Source organism: Pituophis catenifer, unplaced genomic scaffold (assembly GCF_029215685.1).
Source record: "Pituophis catenifer annectens isolate HBS135680 unplaced genomic scaffold, rPitCat1.0.hap2 SCAF_1, whole genome shotgun sequence".
Lineage (NCBI taxonomy): Eukaryota > Metazoa > Chordata > Lepidosauria > Squamata > Colubridae > Pituophis > Pituophis catenifer.
Genome location: NW_027256881.1, coordinates 24707433 through 24733621, shown reverse-complemented (window position 1 = coordinate 24733621; position 26189 = coordinate 24707433). Strand labels below are relative to the sequence as shown.

The following is a 26189-nucleotide window of genomic DNA, read 5'->3' as shown; positions in this document are numbered from 1 at the left end:
TCAAGGAGAAAGATATCAGCTAAATACTGTTGAAAAAGCGGAAGAATTTTACTACAAGGTTCTCAAAAAGCAAAATCAACAAGAGATAGAAATTCAAGATAAGCAGAAGGAGGTGGAAGTAATGGAAAAACAACAAGTTACAGAGGTCTTTGTAGATGAGCCGCTTCTGGATTCTCCTTCAGAGGTCTCAGCTGGACGATTTATAAATACAAGAGAGGCGGCTCTGGATTCTAATGTGATGACTTATCAAGTTACAGACCAGCATGGAAATCAATCAGTTGATATACAACTCATAGAACCAGAAAGGAGATTTAAGCCACAAAAGCAAAACCAACAAGATCAAGTTATAGATCAGCATGAAAACCAAACAGTTGATATACAATTTATAGAAAGGAAATCAGGATGGAGATCTAACCCACAAAAAGTCAAGAAAAGAAGAAGCAGGTCTCACAAAAACAAAAACTTTTAAACTAAACAACAGTGTAATGCCAGTTATTTAAGAGATGATTGAATATATGAAAAGATAGTTGAGGCAAAGTATTGGTTTATATTATCCTGAGGAGAGTGACAGACCTCTGCAGTGCTATATTTTTGGGATGTGAAAAGGGCCTTAAACTGAATGGATTGGAACTATCTTTTTTTTTGGATTCTTTGATAAATGTACTACGTTTATGCTGAGCTACAAGGCGAGAGAGCTATGGAATTGGGGCACGCAGATGATCTGGCTGTTACCCTATTACGGTGGTTGGAATTAATAATTTGGATGAAAGACACCACTATAGACACTATATGGAATACAAATATAAAGTCACTCGGGTGGTTGTTTTTTCTTTTTCTTTTTTAGAAGACATTTGTTATTGATGGGGGCAGATGGTAATTGAAGATACCGAACATACTGTTGGAATTAGGATGTGATGTTACCCTAACATGGGCGATGGAGTTAACAATCCAGCTGAAAGACATTACAGAAGATATCATATGGATTACAAGCTTAAAGTTTTTTTTTAAGAGGATTTTATTTACATAAGGGAATATTTTTTAGTGGTGTGGGCAGAAGAATAAAGATATTATGAATTATTAAGTATGGTAGTCTTGTAGGAAAGTGGGTGGAGACAGGTTAGCTTATTGATTGTTTAGTTTAAGAAAAGGGATATTATGTTTAGATATGAATATATGTAAAAGATTTGAGTTAAGAGATATATCGATGGGGGTGGAGGAAATGGGTAGACTATGAATTGAATAAATGTTAAATTAGGATTTATTATATAGTTTTATAGTGGAAGGTTGCTTTGAAATGTTATATTAATATACATAAAAGATTTGATTTAAGAGATATATGTATGGGGGGCAGAAAAAGGGTAGATAATGAGCAGAAATTGTTAAACTGGGAGATATAATAATATTATTATGCTAAATTAGGAGTTATTATATAATGTTATAGTAGAATGTTATTTTGAAATGTATAGTATAAGGGGGATATAATAATATTATTAGAAAGAAAGGGTCAGCATATGGGGGATGGAATAAGGGGATGGTAAAGTATTATATAATCTGTTATGAATTTGGGTTTTATTTTGAAGAAGCCACAGGGGGAGGGGAGGGGGAGGGGGGGTTAGGGAGGAGGGGGGAAAAAAGGGGGGGGGAATTTGTATTTGAAAACCTTTTTCAATAAAAAAAAACACATAAAACAGAAGTGTTTTAATCAGACGGACAATATAAGTGAAACTATATTGCCAATTGATGAATTAAACACCTCTGAAATACATACTGTCTCTGGATGCTCCCTCATTCGTGCTCCTTGCTATTGATTAACATTCCAGATTTTTATTTAGCGAGGCACGTTACAGTGAGATTAACACAACAGATCTCTTTTCTTTTCTGGTTTTTAAAAATTGCTTTTCAAAACTACCTAGGTCAAGAGCTATCATCAAACTTTCAGCATAAAGATGGCTTACCATCTGGGTACCAAGGATAACCTTTCTAAACGTCTATAAATGGTATCAAAAAATTGGATATTAGGATGTGTATCTACTGTAAATGTGGATGCAAAGTGGGAAACACCAAGGATAAATGTCAGCAGAATTTCTTACCCACATACATTCTTGAAATGAAAAAAATAAATGAACAAACCCCAAGTTTAAAGCTAGTATTAACATTATTTTGAGATATCGCTTGTATAAAAAAAAATTGTCAGGACAGGCTGACAAGTTAGTGCTTTACCTACATTTATATAAAGGAATGTGGAGATTGTAGAGATTCTACAGCCTGGGAAAGAGGGCTGTTTGGGAGGAACACGATTGACAGACTTAAATCTTGTTATAGTTATTTGAGAATTCTTCACTAGTGTTTAGACCAGGGGTCTCCAACCTTGGCAACTTTAAGCCTGGAGGACTTCAACTCCCAGAATTCAGCAAAGCTGGCTGGGGAATTCTGGGAGTTGAAGTCCACCAGGCTTAAAGTTGCCAAGGTTGGAGACCCCTGATTTAGACTACACTGTTTACTATTAATAAAATAACAGTGTACTATTATTACACATTAACTCTGCTCACCAAAAAAAAGAAAAAAGTCTTTTGAAAAGTTAGGTGATTCCTTGGAAAGGCAAATGAGCTCCTGAACCAGAAAATCTGACACAGCTGACTTTTCCCCCTGCAGTTATTTCAGAGATTTTAAATGTCAATGATGTTACAGCAACAATTAATCCCAAGGCAGAGCAGAGGGGAGGATAGCAAAGGTTTATCATTCAACTCTCAAAATTGCCCTGCGCATTTTCAGTTGATGAGTCATAAGCAGCCCAAGGCGGAGGAACAGTTTTTACCATTCATCAGCTGTAAAAGAAATGAAGGTGCAAGAGAAAAATTGCAAACTGCTCCTAGTTGTTCACAGAGGGTTTTTTTAAACATAGGAGGCTGCCCCATGTAGTTCATGACAGAGGCAGATGTACCTAGCACATGTTCACAGTTTGTTTCCCTTGTGCTATTCACTGAGTGCCAAAGATAAGAGATCTGAGCACATGGAACAGAACAGAACAGAACATTGTTAGCTGTTGGTATAAAAATTAATACATTTTCCATGCTATATGGAATATATTTATTTAATTTAAACGCCATCCCCAATCAATAATTCTGGGTCGGTTAAATCCAAGTATGTAGCTTTTCTTGAAACAAGAAAGTAACCAGCAAACCTTAATTTCTGTATAGCCCTATAACTGCAATAGCGCATGGAAAAGTTGGGGCTGTACTATGTGCTAAAACAGGTTCTTTTTAATGATGCTTTGTTGTATAAACCAGGGGTCCCCAACCCCTGACTACCAGGCCTTCACCTATTTGCAACCAGGCCGCATGAATGGCAGGGTGGCATGCACCCGTGTGCAACTCAACTTGCATGGCACATGTGCACATGCGCATCCCACACAATTTGCACAAGTCAAGCTTCGTGTGCGTGAATATGTGTGCTGGCCCACAGCTTGCGTAAATTGAGTGGCGTGTGCACTTGTGCACCAGCCTGCTGCTTGCACTGCCCGGTTCTCCTCTGCCCCCCTGCCAAGCTGCAAAGGTTGGGGACTACTGGCATAAGCCACAAATGTTGGGGCTCACTCATTCTAAAATATAAGCCACAATTCATCTGACATGCTAAACCAAAAGCAAAGAAAATCTATGAAAATTTTATGTCTTTGGCTGTTGTGGCCCGCTGGCGGCCAGCAGAGCTGGCAGCAGAGTTGGACAATGAGGAGGATGGGGAAGAACATGGGCCAGTTCTGGGGGCTGGGGAAAGCTTGGACAAGGGCTCGGCGTTGGAGGCAGAGAGGGAGCTAGACAGCAGTGAGGCAGAGGAACAGCTGGAGCCCGTTCCTAGTGTGCACATGCGCAGAGCTGCCAGAAGACAAGAACAACTCAGAAAGCAGGGTCGACTTGGGAGTAAAGCCACACCTTGGAGATGATTGGCCCCTCCCATAGGAAACAAAAGAGGAGCGAACAGGGAGTGGGCTTTTGCAGGAAACAATCCATTCATTCCGTGACTCTGAGAGACTCTGTGACAAGTTTTGCCTTTTGCCTCGTTTGGAAACAAATTACATGACAGCTTGCCAAGCGAGATAAGGTGTGTTGATAACTATTCCTTTGAAAAACTGTTTGGACAGGCCTTGCTGTGAATGAAAGTAATTCACAGCGTGTAAATAAAAGAGGTTTTGCCAGACCAAGACTCTGCTTCCTGCTTTTTAAGGGAGCCTAGGTCAGAACATTGGCTTGGTTTAGCATGTCAGGTGAATTGTGGCTTATATCTTAAACACTACCAGGGTGATCATATATTTCTATTTTAAAAGAATGTATAATCTCTACGATCAAGGGAAAACATGGAGTCTAAAAACATTCGGTGTTTTGCTGCCCAAATGCTTATTTATTGAAGGAAAGAAAGAAGAAGACTGAAAGAGACATTCTGAGCCACTTTCTAGAACAATGTTTCTCAACCTTGGAGGCTTTAAGATGGGTGGACTTCAACTCCCAGAATACCCCAGCCTGCAAAGTTTGGTGGCTTAAAGATGGGTGGACTTCAACTCCCAGAAGATAGCTGAGGACTTCTGGGAGTTGAAGTCCACCCATCGTAAAGCCACCAACCACAAGGTTGAGAAACACTGTTCTAGAGTCTATGCTCATAGGGTTGTCCCACCTCCCCCCGTAGCCCATTTCCAAACTACTCCTTTTTGTTGCGTTAGCTTTTCCTGTCAAACCAATCTTTTGCTTGTTTGTTTGTTGGAGTCAGTCTGCTGATGGATGGACGGACAGATGGAACAGACAGATGGACAGACACAGGGCTGAGTCCCTTTACATTATTTCTTTCCAACATTCCATTGGGCTGGAAACAATAAAAAAGAAGACTATTAAATTGTTCAGAGTTTAACCGACTGCAATTTGTTTGTAATTAAAGTTATTATTTCAGGCATTTATGGAGTGCTGAATAAAGCTTTTGGAAATATTTTTTCAAATCACTGCTGCCAAACACCTTATATCTTTCCTCTGCTAATCTAAGAGTGGAAAAGGTAAAAAGATCTTGTAGAGTTTTTTTTTCCTTCTGCAGAACTGGCAGGTTTTCAAGGGGATGTTTGTCAGTTTAATAAGTCTTTTAAGAGATTTTCCCTGTGTGTACAATAATGGGAAAAATACCTTTCCTCTCCTCACCCCTTTTATTTGATTACTTAAACATTTTTGGAAGTCTGTAACTTAAGGCCTATGAAGCAGGCCTATTGCTTAGCGCATTGTAAGCCGCCCTGAGTCTCCGGAGAAGGGCGGTATATAAATCAAATTAAAAAAAAAAAAGCAGTGGTGGGTTGCTATCGGTTCGCCCTGGATCGAGCGAACCGGTAGCGGCGATGGCAGGAGGCTCCGCCTACCCGCCTGGACGTCTCTGCGCATGCGCAGAAGCTTCTGAGCATGTGCAGAAGTTTTCTATGCACGTGTGAGCACGCATGTACCCATATGTGAACCAGTAGCAACCAAAATTGAAACCCACTACTGCTATGAAGTATTGTTGTAATATGAAATATGAAGATATTTCTTGCTGTTTTAGACTTACCGAAAAAATAGTTATTCCTCCATGAGTTAGGAGATGGGGATAGGGGTGGAAATGACAGAGGTAACCATCACTAATGATGGTGTGGAAACAGGATGAAGTTAAATTCCTTCTTTCTCTTGCCTAATACTATAAATTTTTAACAGCATATTTACTATTTGTTTATCCTGCATTTCTTACAGGAGCTCAATATATTGTAGCTTATCTTCTCCAAGTTTATCATAACAATCCTATGACATTCAGTAGTCTCTGAGGTAACACTAGGATCAAATAATTGAGTGAACTTTATGGCTAATTAGAAATCGGAACCTGGATTTTCCTAATCTTAGTTTACAACTTGAACCATTACACTTCATTTGTTATCCAAGTTGTATGAAAATCTAGGTCATTTAATGAATAGGAATCACTGATGGTTAGGATACTAAACAAAAGAAAGAAAAAACGTTCACAACTTCACAGTTAACTATGGAATCTGCTTTCAAAAAAACTAGCAATGGAGATTACTTTAAACTTTTAAATAAAATCATGAAGGATAAGGTTACTAATGGCTACTTTTTTTTTGCACTATATCTTCATTGTCCCTTCCCCATATCACAGTCAGCCCATCTCTTACTACCAGTTTTGGGAATATGACTATTGTACTCATGTTCTTCTTAGAGACTTCCATAATTACTACTACAAAAAGAGAATGCTGGACTAGAAAGGTCCTTAGAGTGCTTCATTACGGTTCTTCTTAAGTTATGGTATTTGATAAAGCTAGATGAATATATCTAAATTTCATGAGGATTTAATGTGGGACTTTCTATTGCTAGCAAGCACCATGGGTTGCTACAACATCTATTGAGATTTCTAAATTTTGAAGAGAGAATTTCAAAAGCAACTTTTTGTTTACAGTATAATAATAAATTGTACACCTAAGCAACACATAATTCACAACACTGTTCCAGAACTTCTACTGTAAACAATTAACATCAATAGGGCCGAAATTAGAGAAAACTAGAGAAACAGAACGCATATCCCTTCAAGTGCCTCAGATTCAGCAGGGGAGTTTATAACATGATCAGATTAATAGCTGGCATAAATCAACTGCTCACCAAAATTAATGAGGTTTTTAACACAGCCAGCATTTCAAGACTACATTAGGCAATAAAAGGCACACGTGTGTTGTCACAATGCAAGAAAAATGAGGTGACCTGGGGGGAAAATAGAAGCGGGGATCCATGAATCACCCATGCTGTCAAAACAGCATTGAAATAAGTTCTACAAGTGGAAAATGCACACTTGGGATTCCTCCTTCTGCTGCTTTGTGGTCCTTTAACTACAAACTATCCCTTTTCTTAGACTTTTCTTCATTTTAATATAATGAAATCTCATTTGATCAGATCTTAATGGAAAAGACTTCGCATGAAGCAAAGCAAAGCAAATCTCCACTATGTGTGAGGGTTCCAAGGAACACCCCCAACAAAATAAAGCTCTGAGGCCTAAGGTTCCTCAAAGTTCCAATTTATTAGAGATGTCATGTTGGCACATCTGGGAAAACCCGAATCTGAAGCTTCCAGGTTTTCCCCATCCAGCTAAGAGTTCACAGCCCTGCCCTACACCCACAACTTCATCACATTGTCCAATCAACTCTTCACACTCCACCGGATACAATCTTCAGGCAGTCTCCATCAGACGCAGGCAAAAGTCTTTGAATACGGAATGTTGTTGTGACTAACTTTCTACCGCTCCAACAACAATCCTCTCCCAACTCCCCAGCTAAAATATGTGGCAGTTTAGAAGCAAAAAGAAAATTGTCTTCCACTATGATTTATATTACTTGCATAAAGAAGTAATTACCCGAATGATACAAACGATATAAATATGTCATTTACATCTTCATTGATGTGATATCCACATTATGCAAATGTCAGAAATGAATGTATATTTATTTATGTAAAAATGTATATGATGTCATCACACAAATAATGTAAGTCCAAAGATAACCTACTCCGGTTCTTCCTGCACTATACTAAATCAGTCTATTAAAATGAGGCTTTGCTGAAATAAAATAAAACACTTCAGGTACGGAACCACATGACCTATTAAAATACAATTGCCAATTCAAATTCTCTTGAATGTTGTAATTGTATCCCGGAGCTCGGCGGTGGTGGATGTGTATGAAAATGGGACATGCACAGTCACTGCTACCTCTTCGTCCCCAGCCCTGGCCACTGCCACTGCCAAACGGCCCAAACACTACCACTGCTGAATGGCCCACAGCGGCAAGGAGATATGAAAATGGGAAGCCTCCGGCTGCTGCCACTGTTTTGCCCACCCATTCGCTCACCGGGCTGGCTCTTCCTCCAGCCGCCTGCAACGATCTGTCCCTGCAGCGAATTGTGGGGTTGAGTTGTCCTGCAGTGACTTGGTGGCAATGAGTTGGCAGAGGCAACTTGGTAGTGGTGAGCTGGCGGCAGTGAGCTGGCCACGCCGAATAGTCCTAGACCCGTTTGACTGCTTGTAGTAATGTAGTGCTACCTTTCAACATTGGATATCCTGTTAAATTATTATAATATTTATGAAATGCAGCTGGGTTCACAAACTATGTGAGCCTTGATATGGTTTGTCTGATTTGACATGTTTTGCAAACCTAGGCAGAGTGTCTCTAAATGATAGTTGATGGCATAGTGTGCTATTTGCTGTTGTTCTTCTTGTTGTTATCATCATCATCAAATTTATTTGCCACCATCCTGAGGTTCAAGGAGACTCTTGTTTGATGGTTAATGATTCAGTATTTTGTTTGAACTCTGCCAATTAAAGCTTAGACCACAAAGACTGTGTTAGGATATGGTATAAGTCTAACAAGCTGTCCAGGCAATATATGTGTTCTATAACTTTAAATGTATTCTGTAACTCTAAGATGTAATGCTGAGTAATTGTACTGCTGAGTCATTGTAATGACTAATGACTGCTGACTGACTGCTGAATGCAATTATCCTAACTGTACTGTTGAGTCATTGCACTGCTGACTTATCTTAAGTGGATAATTACTAGTGTAAACTGTATATAAGGAAGCCGAGCTATAGTCATTGTTGGACCTGCTCTCATCATTGCTTGACTTGCTGCTTGACTTGCTGGTTGGAACTGTTACTGTCATGTGTGAAGACGTGGATGGATATGCTACCAGCGTGATTTGTTACCAGCATGAATTTATTACCGACTGCTGTTTGTCTGGTAAGAAGATATCTGTAACTTCGGATTGATTTGAATGGCTAAAGACTTGGATTGACTAAAAGACTATGCAATTGTTTTTCACTACAAAGTAAAAGCTTTGTTAAACCAGTTTGTATGTATTGTATTCATTGCTCTCAGTACCGTTTCTCTGTGCACTTACTCTGCTGGTTGGTAACACAACAATATCCTTAACAGACTGAATAAGCAACCAATAGCTTATTAAAATATGTGAACCATACCTTTATGGTATCAAGCTTTTAAAATTATCACTGGACATAGAAACCAGTGCTGCAAAAGTATTAGTTGTAAACAATTTATGAATTTGACCAGCTGCAGTATGTTTGGTGAAATATTCCTTTAGCTTCTCTAGGATCTATGGCCCTGAGCAGTTCTATTAGTATTATGGGAAATAGTATAATCATATTATGAGAAACACTCTTGGTATACATATGATACTTTGTCTCCAACCTTTGCTTTCTTTCTCTCCCCCTTTTGCTAAAGTGAACTCTGATTCAGTTATGATCTTGCTAAACGTGGATTTCTACATAGCTTATTCAACCAGTTCACAGCTTTGTAATGACTCTTTGTCCACGTAATTACCACTGCTTTGCTAAACATTTGACTTTAAGATACAGTCAGAATGATTTTTTGTGTCAAATAGTCAAATGTCTGATGAAAAGGCTTGGTGATAAAAGGATACTCAAAGGAAGGATCAAGTTTTCATTGGTTGCTTTATTTCTTCTCCTTCTGCAGGCAAGTGAGTCTGATTGTCTCATGAGTCTAAGGGAGCAATAATCAGAGAGAAATTAAAAAAAAAAGAGTAAATTCTTACCACAAACTGGTTGATGTCTCTCTCAAGTCCCATGTTGGGGAGATCTGGCATCATATGTGCTACCACCTTGAACCCAGCATCTTTGGCTAAGTGGAACGATTCACACACAGCTTTTACTGTATGGCCCCTGGAGTAAGGAAATTGTTGAGAAACTTACATATACATATTCAAAAATTATGTTCCCCATGATGAAAACCTCTTGAGTAAACATTTTAGAATATCTGTATCCAAAACCCTTTACCTTTTAAATATTATGAAAACTAATAAAATCTATAAATAACAACATTAAAGGATCAGTATAACCACAAAAGGGACACGGTGGCTCAGTGGCTAAGATGCTGAGCTTGTCAATCGAAAGGTCAGCAGTTCAGCAGTTCAAATCCCTAGTACCACATAACGGGGTGAGTGCCCGTTACTTGTCCCAGCTTCTGCCAACCTAACAATTCGAAAGCACATAAAAAAATGCAAGTAGAAAAATAGGGACCACTTTGGTGGGAAGGGAACAGCACTCGGTGCACCTTCAGCGTTTAGTCATGCCGGCCACATGACCACGGAAATGTCTTCAGACAGCGCTGGCTCTTCGGCTTTGAAACGGAGATGAGCACTGCCCCTAGAGGCGGAAACAACTAGCACACATGTGTGGGGGAACCTTTACCTTTACCTTTACCTTTACCTATAACCACAAACTTAATAAGCATGGAACAAAGAAAGGCCTGGAAACTATGTTCTAGACAAAATAATTCTAAACATGTTGGCCATATTAGTTAAAAGTATTTTTTTATGGCCCAGTGTCAAAAAAGGAGTAATTCAAATGTTAATAAACATATAAAAATTAATTGCTACAAATCTGGTATAGGTTTTTTTCCTTCTAGTTCACATAAGTTTTTAGACAACCCTATACCTATAATTTTTGATACCAACAGATTTCAAATACTTTCAAATACTATAATCAAGAACATATATATCATTAATATATAGTAAATGATTGACAGTCACTCCCAACAAAAGCTAAAGACAGAACCATGTTCAAATGGAACATGCATGGAATGTACATTTAATAACATTCTTTCTACAAACCTCATTTTCTACTTCATTCTATTTCATGTTGCTATATCTGTAAATTTTTCTAACTCTAATTTGAGTTGATATAGGAAAAATTAGAGAGGATATTATATTTACTCAAACACGGACGGTCTACCTTCCATATTGTAATATCCTCTATATTCAATTATTTATTTGTCTGTGAAAGACAACAAGACCCTTAAAAACATACAGCTACCTGAGATAAGCATGAAAATATCTTCATCTTCCAGATTCCGTCTTCTTTATAGGTGAAAGAAGTCATCGTGGGAAGGTTAATAGATGCATACAAGACTTAGGGTTATTGGGGCAAGAATGCTAAATACACGCAAACAAATCCACAATATTAGAAGGCAAATATTGGGTAGGAAAATGAAGCATTCTGTTGGCAGAACTGATATGCAGTTCTGTTGATAAAGCATTGTGCTTAATCCAATTAATCATGATGACATGGAACTGCATATCAGTTCTGCCAACAGAATTTATTCTCCCTTCAGCCTACAAGATTATAGAACCTTCTAAAATGCATCCAGGTTGTTTGTGATGGAGAAAAAGAATGAAGGAGACTCCTATTGCATAGCATAGGCAGAAACTCACAAGCACTATGTTGGATGATTTATTGCAATCACCAATTTCAAGAGTTTTATATGAAGGCTAAGTAATCTCTCATTCTGTTCCTTCCCAAATGTTTTATTAATCCCCTTTACTCTGTAGCAGGGGTGAAATGTAAAATTTGTTACTACCGGTTCTGTGGGCGTGGCTTGGTGGTGGTGGGGTAATATGACTGGATGGGCGTGGCCAACTTTTTTTTAAAAAAAACTTTTCAAAGCATTTTTTCTAATGCTTTGAAAAGCCTCTGCTGATCAGGCAACTCAGCTGGGATCGTCAGAGACTTTTCAAAGCATTTTTTTACCACCTCTTTGGCCAAGAGGTTGCAGAAAAAAAATGCTTTGAAAAGCCTCTGACGATCCCAGCTGAGCCGCACGATCATCAGAGGCTTTTTTTTTTTTACTTTTAAAAGCATTTTTTCGTCAGAAGAGGTTGTAGAAAAAATGCTTTTAAAAGTAAAAAAAAAAGCCTCTGATGATCATGTGGCTCAGTTGGGCATGGGGGGGCACACAGGGATTTTTGCTACTGGTTCTCCGAACCACCCGCTACCATCGCTACCGGATCGGGCGATCCAGTCCGATTTCACCCCTGCTCTGTAGGATCTTCCTTTATATATTTTATATACCTTGTTTATAGTATCGCCACACAATTACATTTCAAAAATTATATCTCTATTTCTATTTCTATCATAAGCAAAGAACCAAGTTGTGTTGCTAAGGCAAGCCCTTGTTACTTGTGTCAGCAGAGAAGGCTTGTTGCAGATCCTGTCAGTCAAGAAACTCTGACTGGCAGGATCCAGAAAAGCCTTCGCTGCTGTAGTGTCGGCTTTGTGGAACATCCTGTTCCTCTCCGCAGACTGACGTTTGCTCTTACCCTCCATCCTTCTGCAAGGGCCTGAAGACCTGACTCTGCTCTTTGGCCTGTGGCCCCAATATGGAAGTCCCGCACTGGAGGTGGCTACTGGACTAATTAGCTGACCCCCATTAACCCCTCTGCACTTTCTGTTCCCCCTCTGCCCTACTTTTAATTCATATTATTGTACTTTCCTTATTTGTTTTTATTTTTTCACAGCTTTGCTATTGTTATGTTTACATTTTTAATTATTTTTTTCCTTTTTCCATTTTACTATTGTAAGTCACCCAGAATAGCCTCACGGTGAGATGGGCAGCAAATAAAATTAACAAATGTATAAATGTACCTAAATGCATTTTAGATGCCTAGAGTAATAAGAAAAGGGTAGTGAGCCATTTAGACTGCTATTTACACTTACGTTGTGAACTGAGTTTCATCTCTAAAGCCTAAACTTTAGGCTTTAACTTTTCGATTTTGTAGATTTGGGATTTTAAATTGGAAATGCTGATGATTTAATTTATTTTAGTTTTTTCTTAACTTTTGTACTATATGTGTTTTAAGTTTGGCTGTCCACCGCCCTGAGTCCCCCTGGGGAGAAGGGCAGTATATAAGTTTAAATAAATAAATAAATAAATAAATAAATAAATAAATAAATAAATAAGAACTCAATTTAACCGACTTGATTCAGAAATGGACAAGCAGAACTGTGCTCAGAAAATACGTTCTTTCTTGCTCTCTCCCTTCCTCATCAACTTTACTACAGCCATCCATTTTCTCCCATTCATTCTCTGCTCCTGAAGATTGAGAGCTACTTTGAATCTTCAAGTGATGGAACCATGAGTCATTGGGAAAGTGGCTTTTAACAAGCCAGGAAAATTAAAAGGTTTTACTTGCACAAGCAACAGCACTGTATCCAAAAGAAATTACTGCAGCTTCAAATACTTTCACTTCAATACAATTAGTAATACAAATAAGATATTGTTAATTTTGTTAGCTACCTCATCCTAGAGAGATTATTATTGTATTTATGAACATCTTATGGTATTACTATGAAGTCGGTAAGTTTAGAATATCAGTAGAAATATTTCCACACTTCTCATAATTTGAATGGTATTTGACTAATTTAGTTTATATTAATTTACTTAAGTTCACATTATTGTTAGTTGAATGCAGAATAATCCTTCATAGATACATAATACATACATACAGACAGACAGACAGACAGACATACATACAGTATATATCTATCAGTGCATTACAAATTACAACTTTCTCTATTTTGCCCATTCTCTTGACCCATTTCTTCTTCCTTGGTCTATTTCTTTTCAGATTAGAGCTTTGTGTATTTTCTATATATGAATAAACCAGCTCAATATTCTTTCTTAGTGATCACTCATTTTTGTATTCAGTCCACATTCATTCAATTCTTCACTGTTTTTATGATAAGCGCTTCTTAAGTCACTCTTCCCCAATGCATTCAATGTACCTTTTTCCCTCCTGACCTACAAAACTCCTGCTTCCATGTAACAAAATGCAGATATATGCCCTTATTTTTTTTTCTTGTTTTGTTCAGTTATGTTCAATTCTTAATGATTACCTGAACAAGTCCTTGCAATTTCCTTGGCAGGTTTTTCAGAAGTGGTTTTCCATTGCCTCCTTCCTAAGGCTGAGAGAATGTGAGTGGCCTACGGTCACCCAGCTGACTTTGTGAGATCAGAATTCTCAAGGTATCCCATTTCTAGCCTGATGACTTAATCACAACACCAAACTGTATTATTTATTTATTAATAAATAAATTTGCCACCCATCTCGCTGCGAGGTAACTCTGGATGGCTTACAACATTAAAAACAATAAAATCATACACATACATAGGTAGTTGTCAACTTACAACAGTTCATTTAGTGACCATTCAAAGTTACAACAGTTCTTAAAAAGTGACTTATGACCCTTTTTCCCACTTACAACCATTGTAGCATCCCCATGATCACATTATCAAAATTTAACAACATATTTATGATGCTTGTACTGTCCCAGGGTCATGTGATCACCTTTTGCACCCTTCCGACAAGCAAAGCCAATAGGGAAGCCCAATTAACTAAACAACCGTGTTACTAATTTAATAACTGCAGTGATTTGCTTAGCAACTGTGGCAAGAAAGGTCGTAAAATCAGGCAAAACTCACTTGTCTTGCTTAGCAACGTAAATTTTGGGCTCAGTTGTGATTGTAAGTCAAGGATTACCTTTAATCATAATAAAATCACAATAAAAATACAGGTTACAAGATGGGGAGGGAGAGAGCAGAATGGGGGGAGGTGAGATCTGCTATGCCCTTTTACACAGCCATTACAGCATCTTTTGACAAACATTGGAATATGTGTCTTATAGTTCTTCTGAGCCAGTGGTGGGTTTAAAATTTTTTTACTACCGGTTCTATGGGTGTGTCTTGGTGGGCATGGCATGGCTTGGTGGGCGTGGCTTGAACGTGGCAAGGGAAGGATACTGTAAAATCTCCATTCCCACCCCACTCCCCATTTCCTCCCGATCAGCTAGGACTTGGGAGGCAGAGAATAGATGGGGGTGGGGCCAGTCAGAATTTTTACTACCAGTTCTCCGAACTACTCAGAATTTCCACTACCTGTTCTCCAGAACTGGTCAGAACCTGCTGAAACCCACCTTTGTTCTGAGCATGTAAAATTTCTATATTTTTCTATCTTTAGTAAATATTCTACCAAGATACACAAACTCATATATCTCTTTCTTACCACTTAGGTATAACTTGCAATAATTCACTCCATTTTTTTTTTTGAACAAAAAGTTTTTATTATTTTTTTTAAATTCAAACAAATAACATTTTCACTAATCTATTTAAACATTTGTAAACCCAACCTTCAACCCCCCCTTCCCACCCCCCCTCCCCCGACTTCCCAGAAGAAAAACAGGGTATAAATTTTACCAAACATACGCTAAAATATGCTAAGTTAATGCAAGACTTAAAACTCCCTAGACCCCTTAACTCCCCTTCTACAGATTATTCATCAACCTCCCTTTAAACTCAAAATAACATATAATCCTTTAGCCCTAAGAGTTTTAAAAACCATTAATAAACACTAATAGATCATTCAAAGCCTAAAAATCTCGTAATACATCTGTAAGATATTCTTAGTTCATTTACTTAATCATCTTACTCTTCCTCCTACTTTTCTCAAAATTCAAATATTTTAAAAAATCTTAATACAACAATAATTAAACCTTAATTAATCATTAATTGAACTCTTAAATCATTTACTTAATCATTATAATTAATCATTAATACATCAATAGTTAAACCAGAGAAAGTTAATCTTCCATTCTTCCTTTCTTTCTGTATTTTTTCCAGTCTTTCTTCCTCCCTCCTACTTTTATTTTGAGGTGGTTTTGAATTTTAACTGGGGGTTGATGTATCTTTAAAACTTGTCCCTTTCTTGGAACCATTTCCTCTGATTTAGAGCCCCCATATCGACTCTTCTTGCTTATATAATCAGTCAGTTCATAGAACGAAGAATTAACTCGATCAGTTTGCAAAGAAAAGTCCAGTTGTTGCATTTCAATTAATTGTGTGAAAGCCTCTGCCAAATCTTCCTCCGAGACCTTGTAGGGCTGGTCAGTTTCTTCTTCTTTCTGCTCCAAATTATATTTTTGAAAAGTTCTGTCAGTTAATTCCAAAAGGGCAGAAAGAAACTTTGAAGATTCTTGAGAGCCAGCCAGTTCCAGCTTCTCTGTTTTGGTCAAAATGTCTCCTACATTGTCATTGTGCTTTCCTTCAAAAACATCCTCAGTTGCTTTTATATCCTCCACTGGTTCTATAAATTTTTGTTCTATGATTGCTGTTAGGTTATTAATAATTACAATTTGGTTATTCATGGCTTCCTTTATAAATTCTGTAAGGTCTCTACAAAAATCCTCCTGGCTCTGTGACTCAGTTCTCTGTGTCATTTCTGACGCCATTAGAGAGCCTCCACCACTTTCAGGAACTCCTTGCTTGGAAGCCATATTATTTTAAAAGAAATTTTCTTTTCTCAGCCATAAAATCTCTTGAACAGCTTTCTCAGATTTATTTGTAATTTATCAAGCAAGATAGTCTTTTCTACACCCAGCTCTCAAATCCCAGCAGTTTAAATCCAGTCTCTGAGCACAAATCTGTTAACAAGCACTTTCATTTCTAACTTTCACTTTTACACCCACAACGAAGACACCATTTCCACCTCCAGCTCAGCAAAATCAAGTAGAAACAATGTATCCCAGGAGTTAAGCATCATACTTGCAAAAGCTTGTTCTCCTGCTTCCGTTCTGTCTGCTTTTGAAATCAATTAATCTTCTTTTTGACAGCAGAGTCGGTCGCCGGCGTCTGGCTCTGTTTAAACGGAGTCGCCACGGATCCGGAGCTTCAGTGGGCTGAGCGGGGAGCTCTCACCCTCCAAGCCCCTGGAATTACTCCAGGGGCTTCCGAGGAGCTCTACCCTCGCCCACCGGCTCTCCTCTCCTTCTTCTCCCGAAGGAGAGGTTTTCAAGCCGTCTGACAGCTGATTAGCGCTCTCAGAATGGCTCCAACGGAATCACGGGGCTGGTGGTCTAAAAAGACCGTCCGCGACGCCAGCGATGCCAACCAGAAGCCCCAATTCACTCCATTTTTATTAATATAATTACTCTAGTCTAGTCAATATACAGATCCTGCTCCCTCCACTGAATCCTTTACTAAACATTCCACTGGTTCTCATGCATTTTACTTAATGATGCACTGCTCTTATGGCATTCAGCAACCAATATTGCTATAGTGTTTGTGCTAATCAAATCAAGGTCATTCTCTTTATCATACTCTTTCACTAAATTAGCCAATGCGCAAAAATCTTTCTCAAATTCATAGCCTTTTCTGTTGCTACTTTATTTATGTGTGTGTGTGTGTGTGTGTGTGTGTGTGTGTGTGTGTGTGTATTTTCGTAGATTTTCAGGGGTAGAGGTATGCAAGTCTTGGCGTATTCGGGTCTTTTCCCGTGTAAGATTGAGAGTATCTTGGCAACGTTTCGACAAGATCCCACTTCAGGCTGGTGTCTTCAAGCCGAAGACACCAGCTGGAAGATGACGAGTGGGACCTCGTCAAAACGTCGCCAAGATACTCTCAATCTTACACGGGAAAAGACCTGAATACGCCAAGACTTGCATATATATATTATCCCACCTTTATTATTTGTACAGAAAACTCATGTCAGCAAACATACCTAATACTCTTTCCTCCTCCTATTTTCTCCACAACCATCGCCTGTGAGGTGAGTTGGGCTGAGAGGGAGAGAGAGAGTGATTGGCCCAAAATTACTTTCACGCCTAAGGCGGGATTGAGCAAAAATCTGGCCTGCACATTCCCTCCCTGGTTTATAACTGTTTTGCACTTCACTAAATTGTCATTTTCTATATTATTTCAATCAATTTTCTGCCATACTTTTCCAGATATGCTTAACAATCCCCCCTCCCTTTTCAGAATATTTCTGCATTCAATTGTTATCTCCTCCCCCCACTGTTTTTTTAAAACGTAGGAATAACAATGGCATTCTTACAATATTGAAACATTTCAATATTTTGACAGCATTAATGCTTCTCTTTCACTACTTTTTGAAGTCAGTCACTCCATTTTACTCAATCAGAAAACAGTCAGTCAGTCAATCCATTTTACTCAATCAGAAGAGTCAGTCAGTCCATTTTATTCAATCAGAAAACAATTCCACACCAGTGAATTTTTTGTATTGTTTTCTTTGAGCCTTTTACGTTTTAATAGAAAACTAACCTACCTAAGAAATGCTTATGATTCCATATTGCACGGAAGAAAGTGAAAAGTGAAGGTGAAACATTTTAAAGTGGAAAGTTAGGATCAGTTAAGAACACTTGAATGGGCCTCTTCCAGGCTAATTCACATACTACATTGTTATAGATACTCTTAAATGCTTGCAGATATGAATGCAAAATGAGATGACAAAATTGCGAAGTTACAGGTAATGGTAACTGGAATGTAGCAACTGGCAGCCACTTTTTTGTTGAATATTGAACATTGAATTTGGTTTCTGCAAGTATCATCTAGGGCAGGGGTGTCACTCAAGGCTGGGGGGGCGGATCCGGCCCGTGGGGTGCTTAGATCTGGCCTGCAGGGCTGTCCTAGAAACAGCAAAAGACCAGCCCACGGTACCTCTGCCAGCAAAAGCACGTGCGGCCCTCCTGAGCTCCATTTTCGCTGGCGGAGGGTTGCAGGAGGGCTTCACAGCCAAAAATGGAGCTTGCACGGGCCATGAGTGGACCTCCCAAGCTCTGTTTTCTCTGGCAGAGGGTTGTAGGAAGACATCGCAGCCGAAAACAGAGCTTGGGAGCCCATTTTTGCTAGCAAAGCACTCGGGCCCCCACAGGCGCCCCCAACACAAGTGATATCGAGCTGGCCACACCCACCCTGCCCCCCACCCAAGGTCAAACACAACCCTGATGCAGCCCTCAATGAAATCGAGTTTGACATCCCTGATCTAGGGTAAATGCATATACAGATATTTGGCATTACATATTAGTATACATATATTTATATAAATGAAAAATAAAAGACATAGCTATAAACAGTTACTCAGATTTCTTGAAAGTATCTGCAATAAAGGCCACATTTCTACAATAAAACCCTCATATTCCTGCTATCATGTGCTTAAATATATGCAAGCTGCTGCATTTTTATAATTTCTTTTGCTTGCACGCTGTCTGTTTCCAAAGACTCTAGGAGGCTAACGATGTCAGCATATAAAATAATAGTCCCAGAAAACCCTCAGTACATATAAAAATAAAACGATCAAGAAAGATAAAAATACAAATACCATACATCCATAACCCTACCTTCCCATTACAACACACCCTCCTCCCATGAAAGATGGAATATGTAGGTGTTTCAATTTTTTCCTAAAGTCAAAGAAGGACTACGTTAAATAAATCTCTGCCCAAAGGGAATTCCAAAAAGCAGGGCAACATTTGATCAAGGACGCTGGCTTGGATACAGAGTGTAAAGAAATTGCTGTTGATTTCTTCGTGCAATTTCCAAGTCTTTCCTGCATCCAAAGAGAACATCTGACACATGGAAAGCCTTAGTTCTGGAAGCTTTAGTTTTGGGCGAATATGCAGCAGAATAAGTTGGTAATTTAGAATTACGTATGATGACTAAGACTTTCTGCAATCATAGTGTGGTATAAACCAAAACTTCTTTCAACTTTGAATCCCAGGCCCTAATATTCATAAGACTATCAAGTCCAGAAAAGTGACTCATCTCAAAGGTAAACTTTGATGTACTACTTCCCTTTTTAAATATAGTCAATTGTACACCTGAACCCCTTAAATCTGATTCACCCCTCAAATTATCAAATCAGCACGATTCTTTTGCATTAACTTGGTTATAAATGAGCAAATACTTTGTTTACTGCTATTATTTATTTAAATTTATTGGCCACTCAAGTCCAGTGGACCAGCTGTACTTGGTTGTACTTTTGTTGTGCATCTGAGACAATTTCCACAAATACAGAAAGGGGACAAGGAAACTTAGCATATTGCCAATATTAAAAATACTGCTGGATTAAGGCTATGGACTGATGTAGACTTGCATTCTGCTCTCAGAATGTCTAATTCTGTTAACATCTAGTAAACTGGAGTATGTCTCATCATTTAAGTATTTAAGTGAACATCTCGAAGGGTAAGCAGGGCTGAGCTTGGTGGATGTTTAGATGGGAGACCTCCAGGAATTACAGGGCTGTCAATTAGATCTGTACCACTGCCAAGAAAACCTCATGGATATTTGAAGTACCAGGACTTGACTTCATATGGAAAGAAAATAATTGCTACTCCAGAGGACATAATCTCTGTCCTCGTGCTGCCAAATGGCACAAATGACTTGTAAACTACTTGGGAATATTCTTTTTTTTTCTTCCTATCATAAACCTACTCCCAGTTAGATTTGCTGTCTGGCCAAAAAATTAGCATTATAAGGGATCAGAGAAGTTTTTTTTTTCTCCTTGCCCATTTATTTCAAACCGTAATAAATCTCAATGATATTTACTTATGCCCGTGATGGCAAATCTATGGCACGCATGCCACAGGTGGCACACATAGCCATATTGATGGGCATGCAAGCTCAGCTTTGACACACATGCACGAGCTGGCCAGCTGATCTTCAGGCCTTATGGGACCACCAGAAGTAGGAAAACAGGCTGTTTCCTGCCTCTGGAGGGTCTTGTGGGGTGGGGAAGGCCCATTTTTCTCTCTCACCAGGCTCCAGAGCCTCTGTAGGAGTCTGGAGAGGGTGAACACGGCCTTCCTCACCCCCCTGGAGGCCCTCCGGAGGCTGGAAACGGTCAGTTTACCAACCTCCATTTCCGAACCTAGGTTGTGTGCACATGGACGGGGGTCATATAATTATGGATGTGGGCATGCACGGGTGTGACCCTCCCCCCCCCGTTCCTGGCACTCTATGGCAAAAAGGTTAGCCATCACTGATATATGCCAAGCCATAGCATAGACACCAAACTAAGAAGTCCAAAAGGTGTTCTTGCTGTGAAGATGTTGCAACAATCTGACTATTTTGGTTGCATCTTATATATTAAAACTCAAGATGGTTTTTAAAGTTAACTCATCCTTCAAGAAGCAATTAGCTAGAAGCACTTCAGTTATCTCAATCTGTGAGATGAATTTCAGGTAGTCTTCGACTTATAACAGTTCGTTTAGTGGCCGTTCAAAGTTAGAACAGCACTGAAAAAAGTGACTTATGATCTTTTTTCATACTTACAGCCGTTGCGGCATCCACAAGATCATGTGATCAAAATTCAGATGTTTGACAGCTGGTTCATATTTATGACCATTGTAGTGTCCCAGGGTTATGTTATCACCTTTTGCGATCTTCTGAAGAGCAAAATCAATGGAGGAGCCAGATTCACTTAACAACCGGGTTAGTGTTGTGGCCCATCAGTGGCCTGTGCAGCTAGTAGCTGATTCTGACAGCGAGGAGGCTGGTGTGGTGCTGCACCAGCAGTCTGTGCAGCTGGTACTCGAGTCGGACAATGAGGAGGCTGGAGAAGATGTGGTGCCAGAGGCGGGGATTCAGCCAGGGCCTTCAGAACCTCCAGAAGCTTCCATGGGTGAAGAGGAAGAAGAGGAGGAGCCTCTTCTCGATGCACGGGCGCGCAGAGTTGCCAAAAGGCAGGAGTGGCTCCTCAAGAGGAGGTCTCCTCGAGAGTAAGGCTTGGGGCTAATTGGCCACTCCCTTAGCCTATTTAAGGAAGGACGACGACTGAGGCAATTTGCAGGGAACAACTTTGTTCACTCTCCTTTGCGTCCTGATCTTAGTTCTCTTATCAGTTTCCTGGAAATTGCTTCTGGGCTTTCTGCTAACTGTAGTAAGATTACAATTATTTATTCTTTGGATTCTTGTAGGCTGTTAAGAAAGTTAATTAACAGCCTTTGTTTGAAAAAGACTGATTTAATTTAGTAAACTAAGGTTTGTAGAATGCAGCGTGTGCTGCGTTCTTTGGGTCCATAGCTGGAGCAGAACAGTCAGTAACTTATCAGCTGCAATGCTTCACTTAACAACTGTGGCAAGAAAGGTCAAAAAGTGGGGCAAAACTCACTTAAAAATGTCTCACTTAACAATAGAAATTTTGGGCTCAATTGTGGCCGTAAGTTGAGAACTACCTGTATATTTCACAGACTACATTTTTATGAGTTGATACTCACACAGGATGGTTGTGAGTGGAAAATCACTTGTTTGCCATTTGCTTCTCTAGTGCCCCAAGATAAAACCTACCATCTCAATTTATGGGGTAGGCACATTCCATATACAACACTGAGCACCAAGCAATCACCATTTTTCACAGACTTTCAGATATATACGAGTCTCAAATACTTTCTCAGAAGTAAAGGTAAAGGTATATTTTGTGGCACAGTACACTGACTTCCCATTTATTTTTAATTTTAAAAAGGATAACAAAAATCAAAACAATCTGGTGGTCAAAAGAATCTGGTAGGCATGCTAAGAAATGTGCCCACGTTGCCTATCTCGCCTATACAATGCAAAATTCCAGCCCGGAATCTTGGAAGCAGGAAACACTGAAAATATAGCTATCTTTCCACAGAAGATTCTGGCCGAGCCTCATTTCTAAATTTGTGTAATCTCCCTCTAAAAGCTTCTAACTCCTTTTTGTCTGAAATGGTATAGGGTTTCCTGCCTGAAAAGGGGGTTCAACTAGAAGACCTCCAAGTTCCCTTACAACTCTGTTATTCTTTTATTCTTTTTTACCTTTGTCCCTCCAGGTCTTACCTATTAGTGTCTCTGGCCACATCTTCATAAATGCTTTGTACTCCAATTTCCAGCCTTGTGCATCCATAGGACAACATGTCACTCAAATGCCGTTTTAGGCAATAATCTGGCCTGGTCTCTATAGTAATCCCAATGCACTTTGTAAGGCTTCGTTCAGAGTATCTGTAGAAGGAAGGAATAGGAAAAGTGAAAAAGAGCTACAAATGAGATGGGTTAAGTTTAGTCAAGATCGTTCATGTTATGGTCCACAGGTTACATCTATCTAAGCTGGCACAGCTCATTACAATCACTGGCTTCGGAGAATATCTTAGCAAATCATTTTATGACAGCTATGACAATGGTGCTTTCAGAACTGTCCCTAAATCTCTGCAGTCTGCCACTGAAATATTCTGTAAACTAGAATTTTTTGCTAAAAGATAGTCTGCAGCTGATCTCACTTGTGATTTATCCACTGCACTGAAAAACTATGCTGCCTCATGTAATAATAGCTTTGGAGAAAAAGGACATTTGCTTGAATGTTTTCTCTCTTCAGGACACTATTTGCTTCAGATATGTTTCAATGTAGACTAGTTTTAAAGAAGTGTTAATTCTACTTCCAGTATTAGGAAACAAAGGCATGTTTTTTCCCCTCTATGACACGGGTGTCAAACTTGCGGCGTCACGTTGCAGTCACATGACACATGGCAATGTTTTTCCCTTTGCGGAGCTGGGGTGGGTGGGGCCTGCACGTGACACATCCAGTCCGCGGGCCGCCAGTTTGACACCCCTGCTCTATGAAAAGAACCAGAGAACAATGTCAGTGAGTTTCTGGTATTCACAAATGTAAGATTTTTTCACAATTTTATGGTAGACAAATCAACATGTGAATTGTCTTGAAAATGTTCCTGAAGCTCACCGAAGACGGGTGCATGTCCACTGTGCTTCAAAGAACTGCAGCCTTGACTTCAGTGCATGCCTGTGCATAGTGTCTTAGTATTTAATGGGACTGATTTGCAGATATATACAGTTGAGCCACCTCATTCAAGGCTAGCACAAGAACTGGCTATCTCCAAATGAACACCTGTGAGGAACTTTGTTGTTGGAGAACGCAACAGCAAAGAAAACAAACAAATGGATCACAAAACAATAAATCAGTGCTGTCACTTGAGGTGCAAATGGTACGGCTCTATTATATTTTGGCATGTGAAAACCCAGTTCTCTTAAGAAGTCCATAATGCTGAAAAAGATGGAAGAAAATAGAAGAAGATAACCAACAGCAAGATCAAGATGCATAGACCTGGACTTCCGGGTTGGCTCCGCAGCGCCATTGACGGTCTTTTTAGACCGGCGCCCCCGTGATTCCGTTGAGCCGTTCTGACAGCGTTAATCAGCTGTCAAACGGCTTGAAAATCTCCCCTTCGGGAAAAGAAGGGGAGGAGAGCAGGTGGGTGAGGGTAGAGCTCCCCGAAAACCCCTGGATTAATTCCAGGGGTTAGGAGGGCGAGAGCTCCCCGTTCAGCCCACTGAAGCTCCGGATCCGGGGGGACTCTGTTTTTTTTACAGAGCTAGGCGTTGCGTCCAATTTCTGCTGTCAAACAGAAGATTAAATGATTTCAAAAAAGCAGGCGGAACAGAAGCAGGAGGACAAGCTTTTTGCAAGTATAATACTTAACTCCGGGGATACAATGTTTCTAATTGGATTTTCTGAGCTGGAAGTTAAGATGGCGTTTCTTTGTTGCGATTTTAAAAGTGAAAGTTAGAAAGGAAAGTCTTTGCTAATAGACTCGTGCTCAGAGACTGGCTTTAAGTTGCTGGAATAGATTTTGAAGAGCTGTTTGGGAAAAGATTATTTCGTTTGGTGATTTATAAAGAAATTGCTGAAAGCTGCTCAAAAGGATGGCTCTGATTTTATGATTTTATGGTTGTGGGAAGAAAGAAAATCCTTTTAAAATAAAATGGCTTCTAAGAAAGGAGATCTTGAAAGTGCTGGAAGCTATTTGGAGGTGTCAGAAACGAAACAGTTGTCTGATTTACAGAGTTATAAGGATTTTGATGCAGAATTTACAGAATTTATAAAAGAAGCCATGAATAATCATACTGCAGCTATAAGTAATCAAATAGCAATTCTTAAAGGGATAACAACAGAAATGACTGAGGAGACAAAAACAACTACGGAGCATGATGACAATTCAGGAGATATTCTGATTGCAGCAGAGAGGGTGGAAGAATCTTCTCAAGAATTTTCGAGCTTATTCTCTGCTCTTTTCGGAAAAATTGACAGAATCTTTCAAAATTATGACTTGGTTTGGAAAAAAGTAGTAAATGACCAGACTTTCGAAGTTTCAGAAGATGAAGGAGATTTGCCAGTGGCATTTATACATTTAATAGAAAAGAAACAACTGAACTTTTTTTCACAAACTCTTGACAAACTTTGGTTTTACAGACGAAGGAATGAACTGATTTATATAAGCATGAAGAGGCGATTTGGGGGCTCTAAATCAGAGGAAATTTTCTCAAAAAGGGGACAATCTTTGCAGTTACATCAACCTCAAATTAAAATGAAAAACCTCCTCAAAATAGAAGTAGGAGGGATGCAGAAAGATTGGAAAAAATATAAAAAGAAAGCAAGAATGGAAGATTAACCTTTTCTTTTGGCTTTGCAGTTGTTCTACTCATGGTTAAAAATGATTATGTTTTAGGTGTTATAACTACTGAGGGGGAAAAAGTATAAAGTTAAATATTGATTTTTAAATATGATGCATTAATGGTTGATTAATCCTTTTTGGTTTTTTAGTTTATGTACTAATGGTTAATTATGTTGATGATTATCTTTTAAAAATTTTAAAAGTTGGAGGGAGGAATAATGAAGGGGGGAAATTTAGAAATTTAAAAAATGTAGAAATTTAATTAGTGAATATCTAAGGTTTATTTTTTGTTATGAGATTTCAAAATATCTGAACTTTGAGAAAAGTAGGAGGGGGAAAAATGTTTTTAGGTTTGAATGTTTAATATTTGTTAATGGTTTTAAAACTCTTAGAGTTATTGGATTACATCCTACTTTGAGTCTATAAAAAGGGAGGTTGATGAAATTGTAAAAGGGGAGTTAAGGGGTCTTGGGAGTTATTAAATCTTGCAGTTAGCTAGTTTATTTTAGCGAATGTTTGGTGAAATCTATGCCCTGTTTTTGTTCTGGGAAGTCGGGGGTGGGGGGTGGTGAGGAGGGGTTGAAGATTGAGTTTACCAAGGATTGATTTTTTTTTCTTTTTCTTGATGATAGTTTGAATGATTGTTTATATTGTATACTTGTTTGATCAGAAAATAAAAACTTTTTATTAAAAAAAAAAAAAGATGCATAGACCTGATTTACAGTGGTGATAGATACTTAGCTGGGGGAACCTAAAGAACTAGATTGGCAATAGATGCTCCTGAAGGAAGTCTATCTAAGAACCGAGAAAGGTATAATGGTACTTGATCAATCAACTCCAATAGATACATTTTACATTGTATTTTATTACTTTCATTGGATTTTAATCCCTTAATCAATTTGAATCTTCCCTGGGAAGAAAAGTGGAGTGCTGTTAATCAGCCTTTCCCAAGTTACTGAACTCTAGATGCTGCTTCACAGTCTCAAAAGGAGTCCATTGCTGAATTTTGGAATCCACTGGAAGCAAAGTCTAGCTCCTGTTGGAGAGACTATAATTATACTCTCT

At 38.9% G+C, this 26189-nt stretch overlaps 1 protein-coding gene across 1 annotated transcript in view; it reads right to left on the bottom strand.

Annotated features, from left to right (window-relative positions):
• ELP3 (elongator acetyltransferase complex subunit 3) overlaps positions 1–26189 on the bottom strand; it is a 104161-nt gene that overhangs the window by 51572 nt on the left and 26400 nt on the right. The window contains exons 8-9 of the mRNA XM_070947157.1: positions 22501–22662; positions 9611–9737 (exon numbers count right to left, since the gene is read on the bottom strand). Of these exons, the coding sequence (XP_070803258.1) occupies positions 9611–9737; positions 22501–22662 (289 nt within the window). The remainder of the gene's footprint in view (positions 1–9610; positions 9738–22500; positions 22663–26189) is intronic.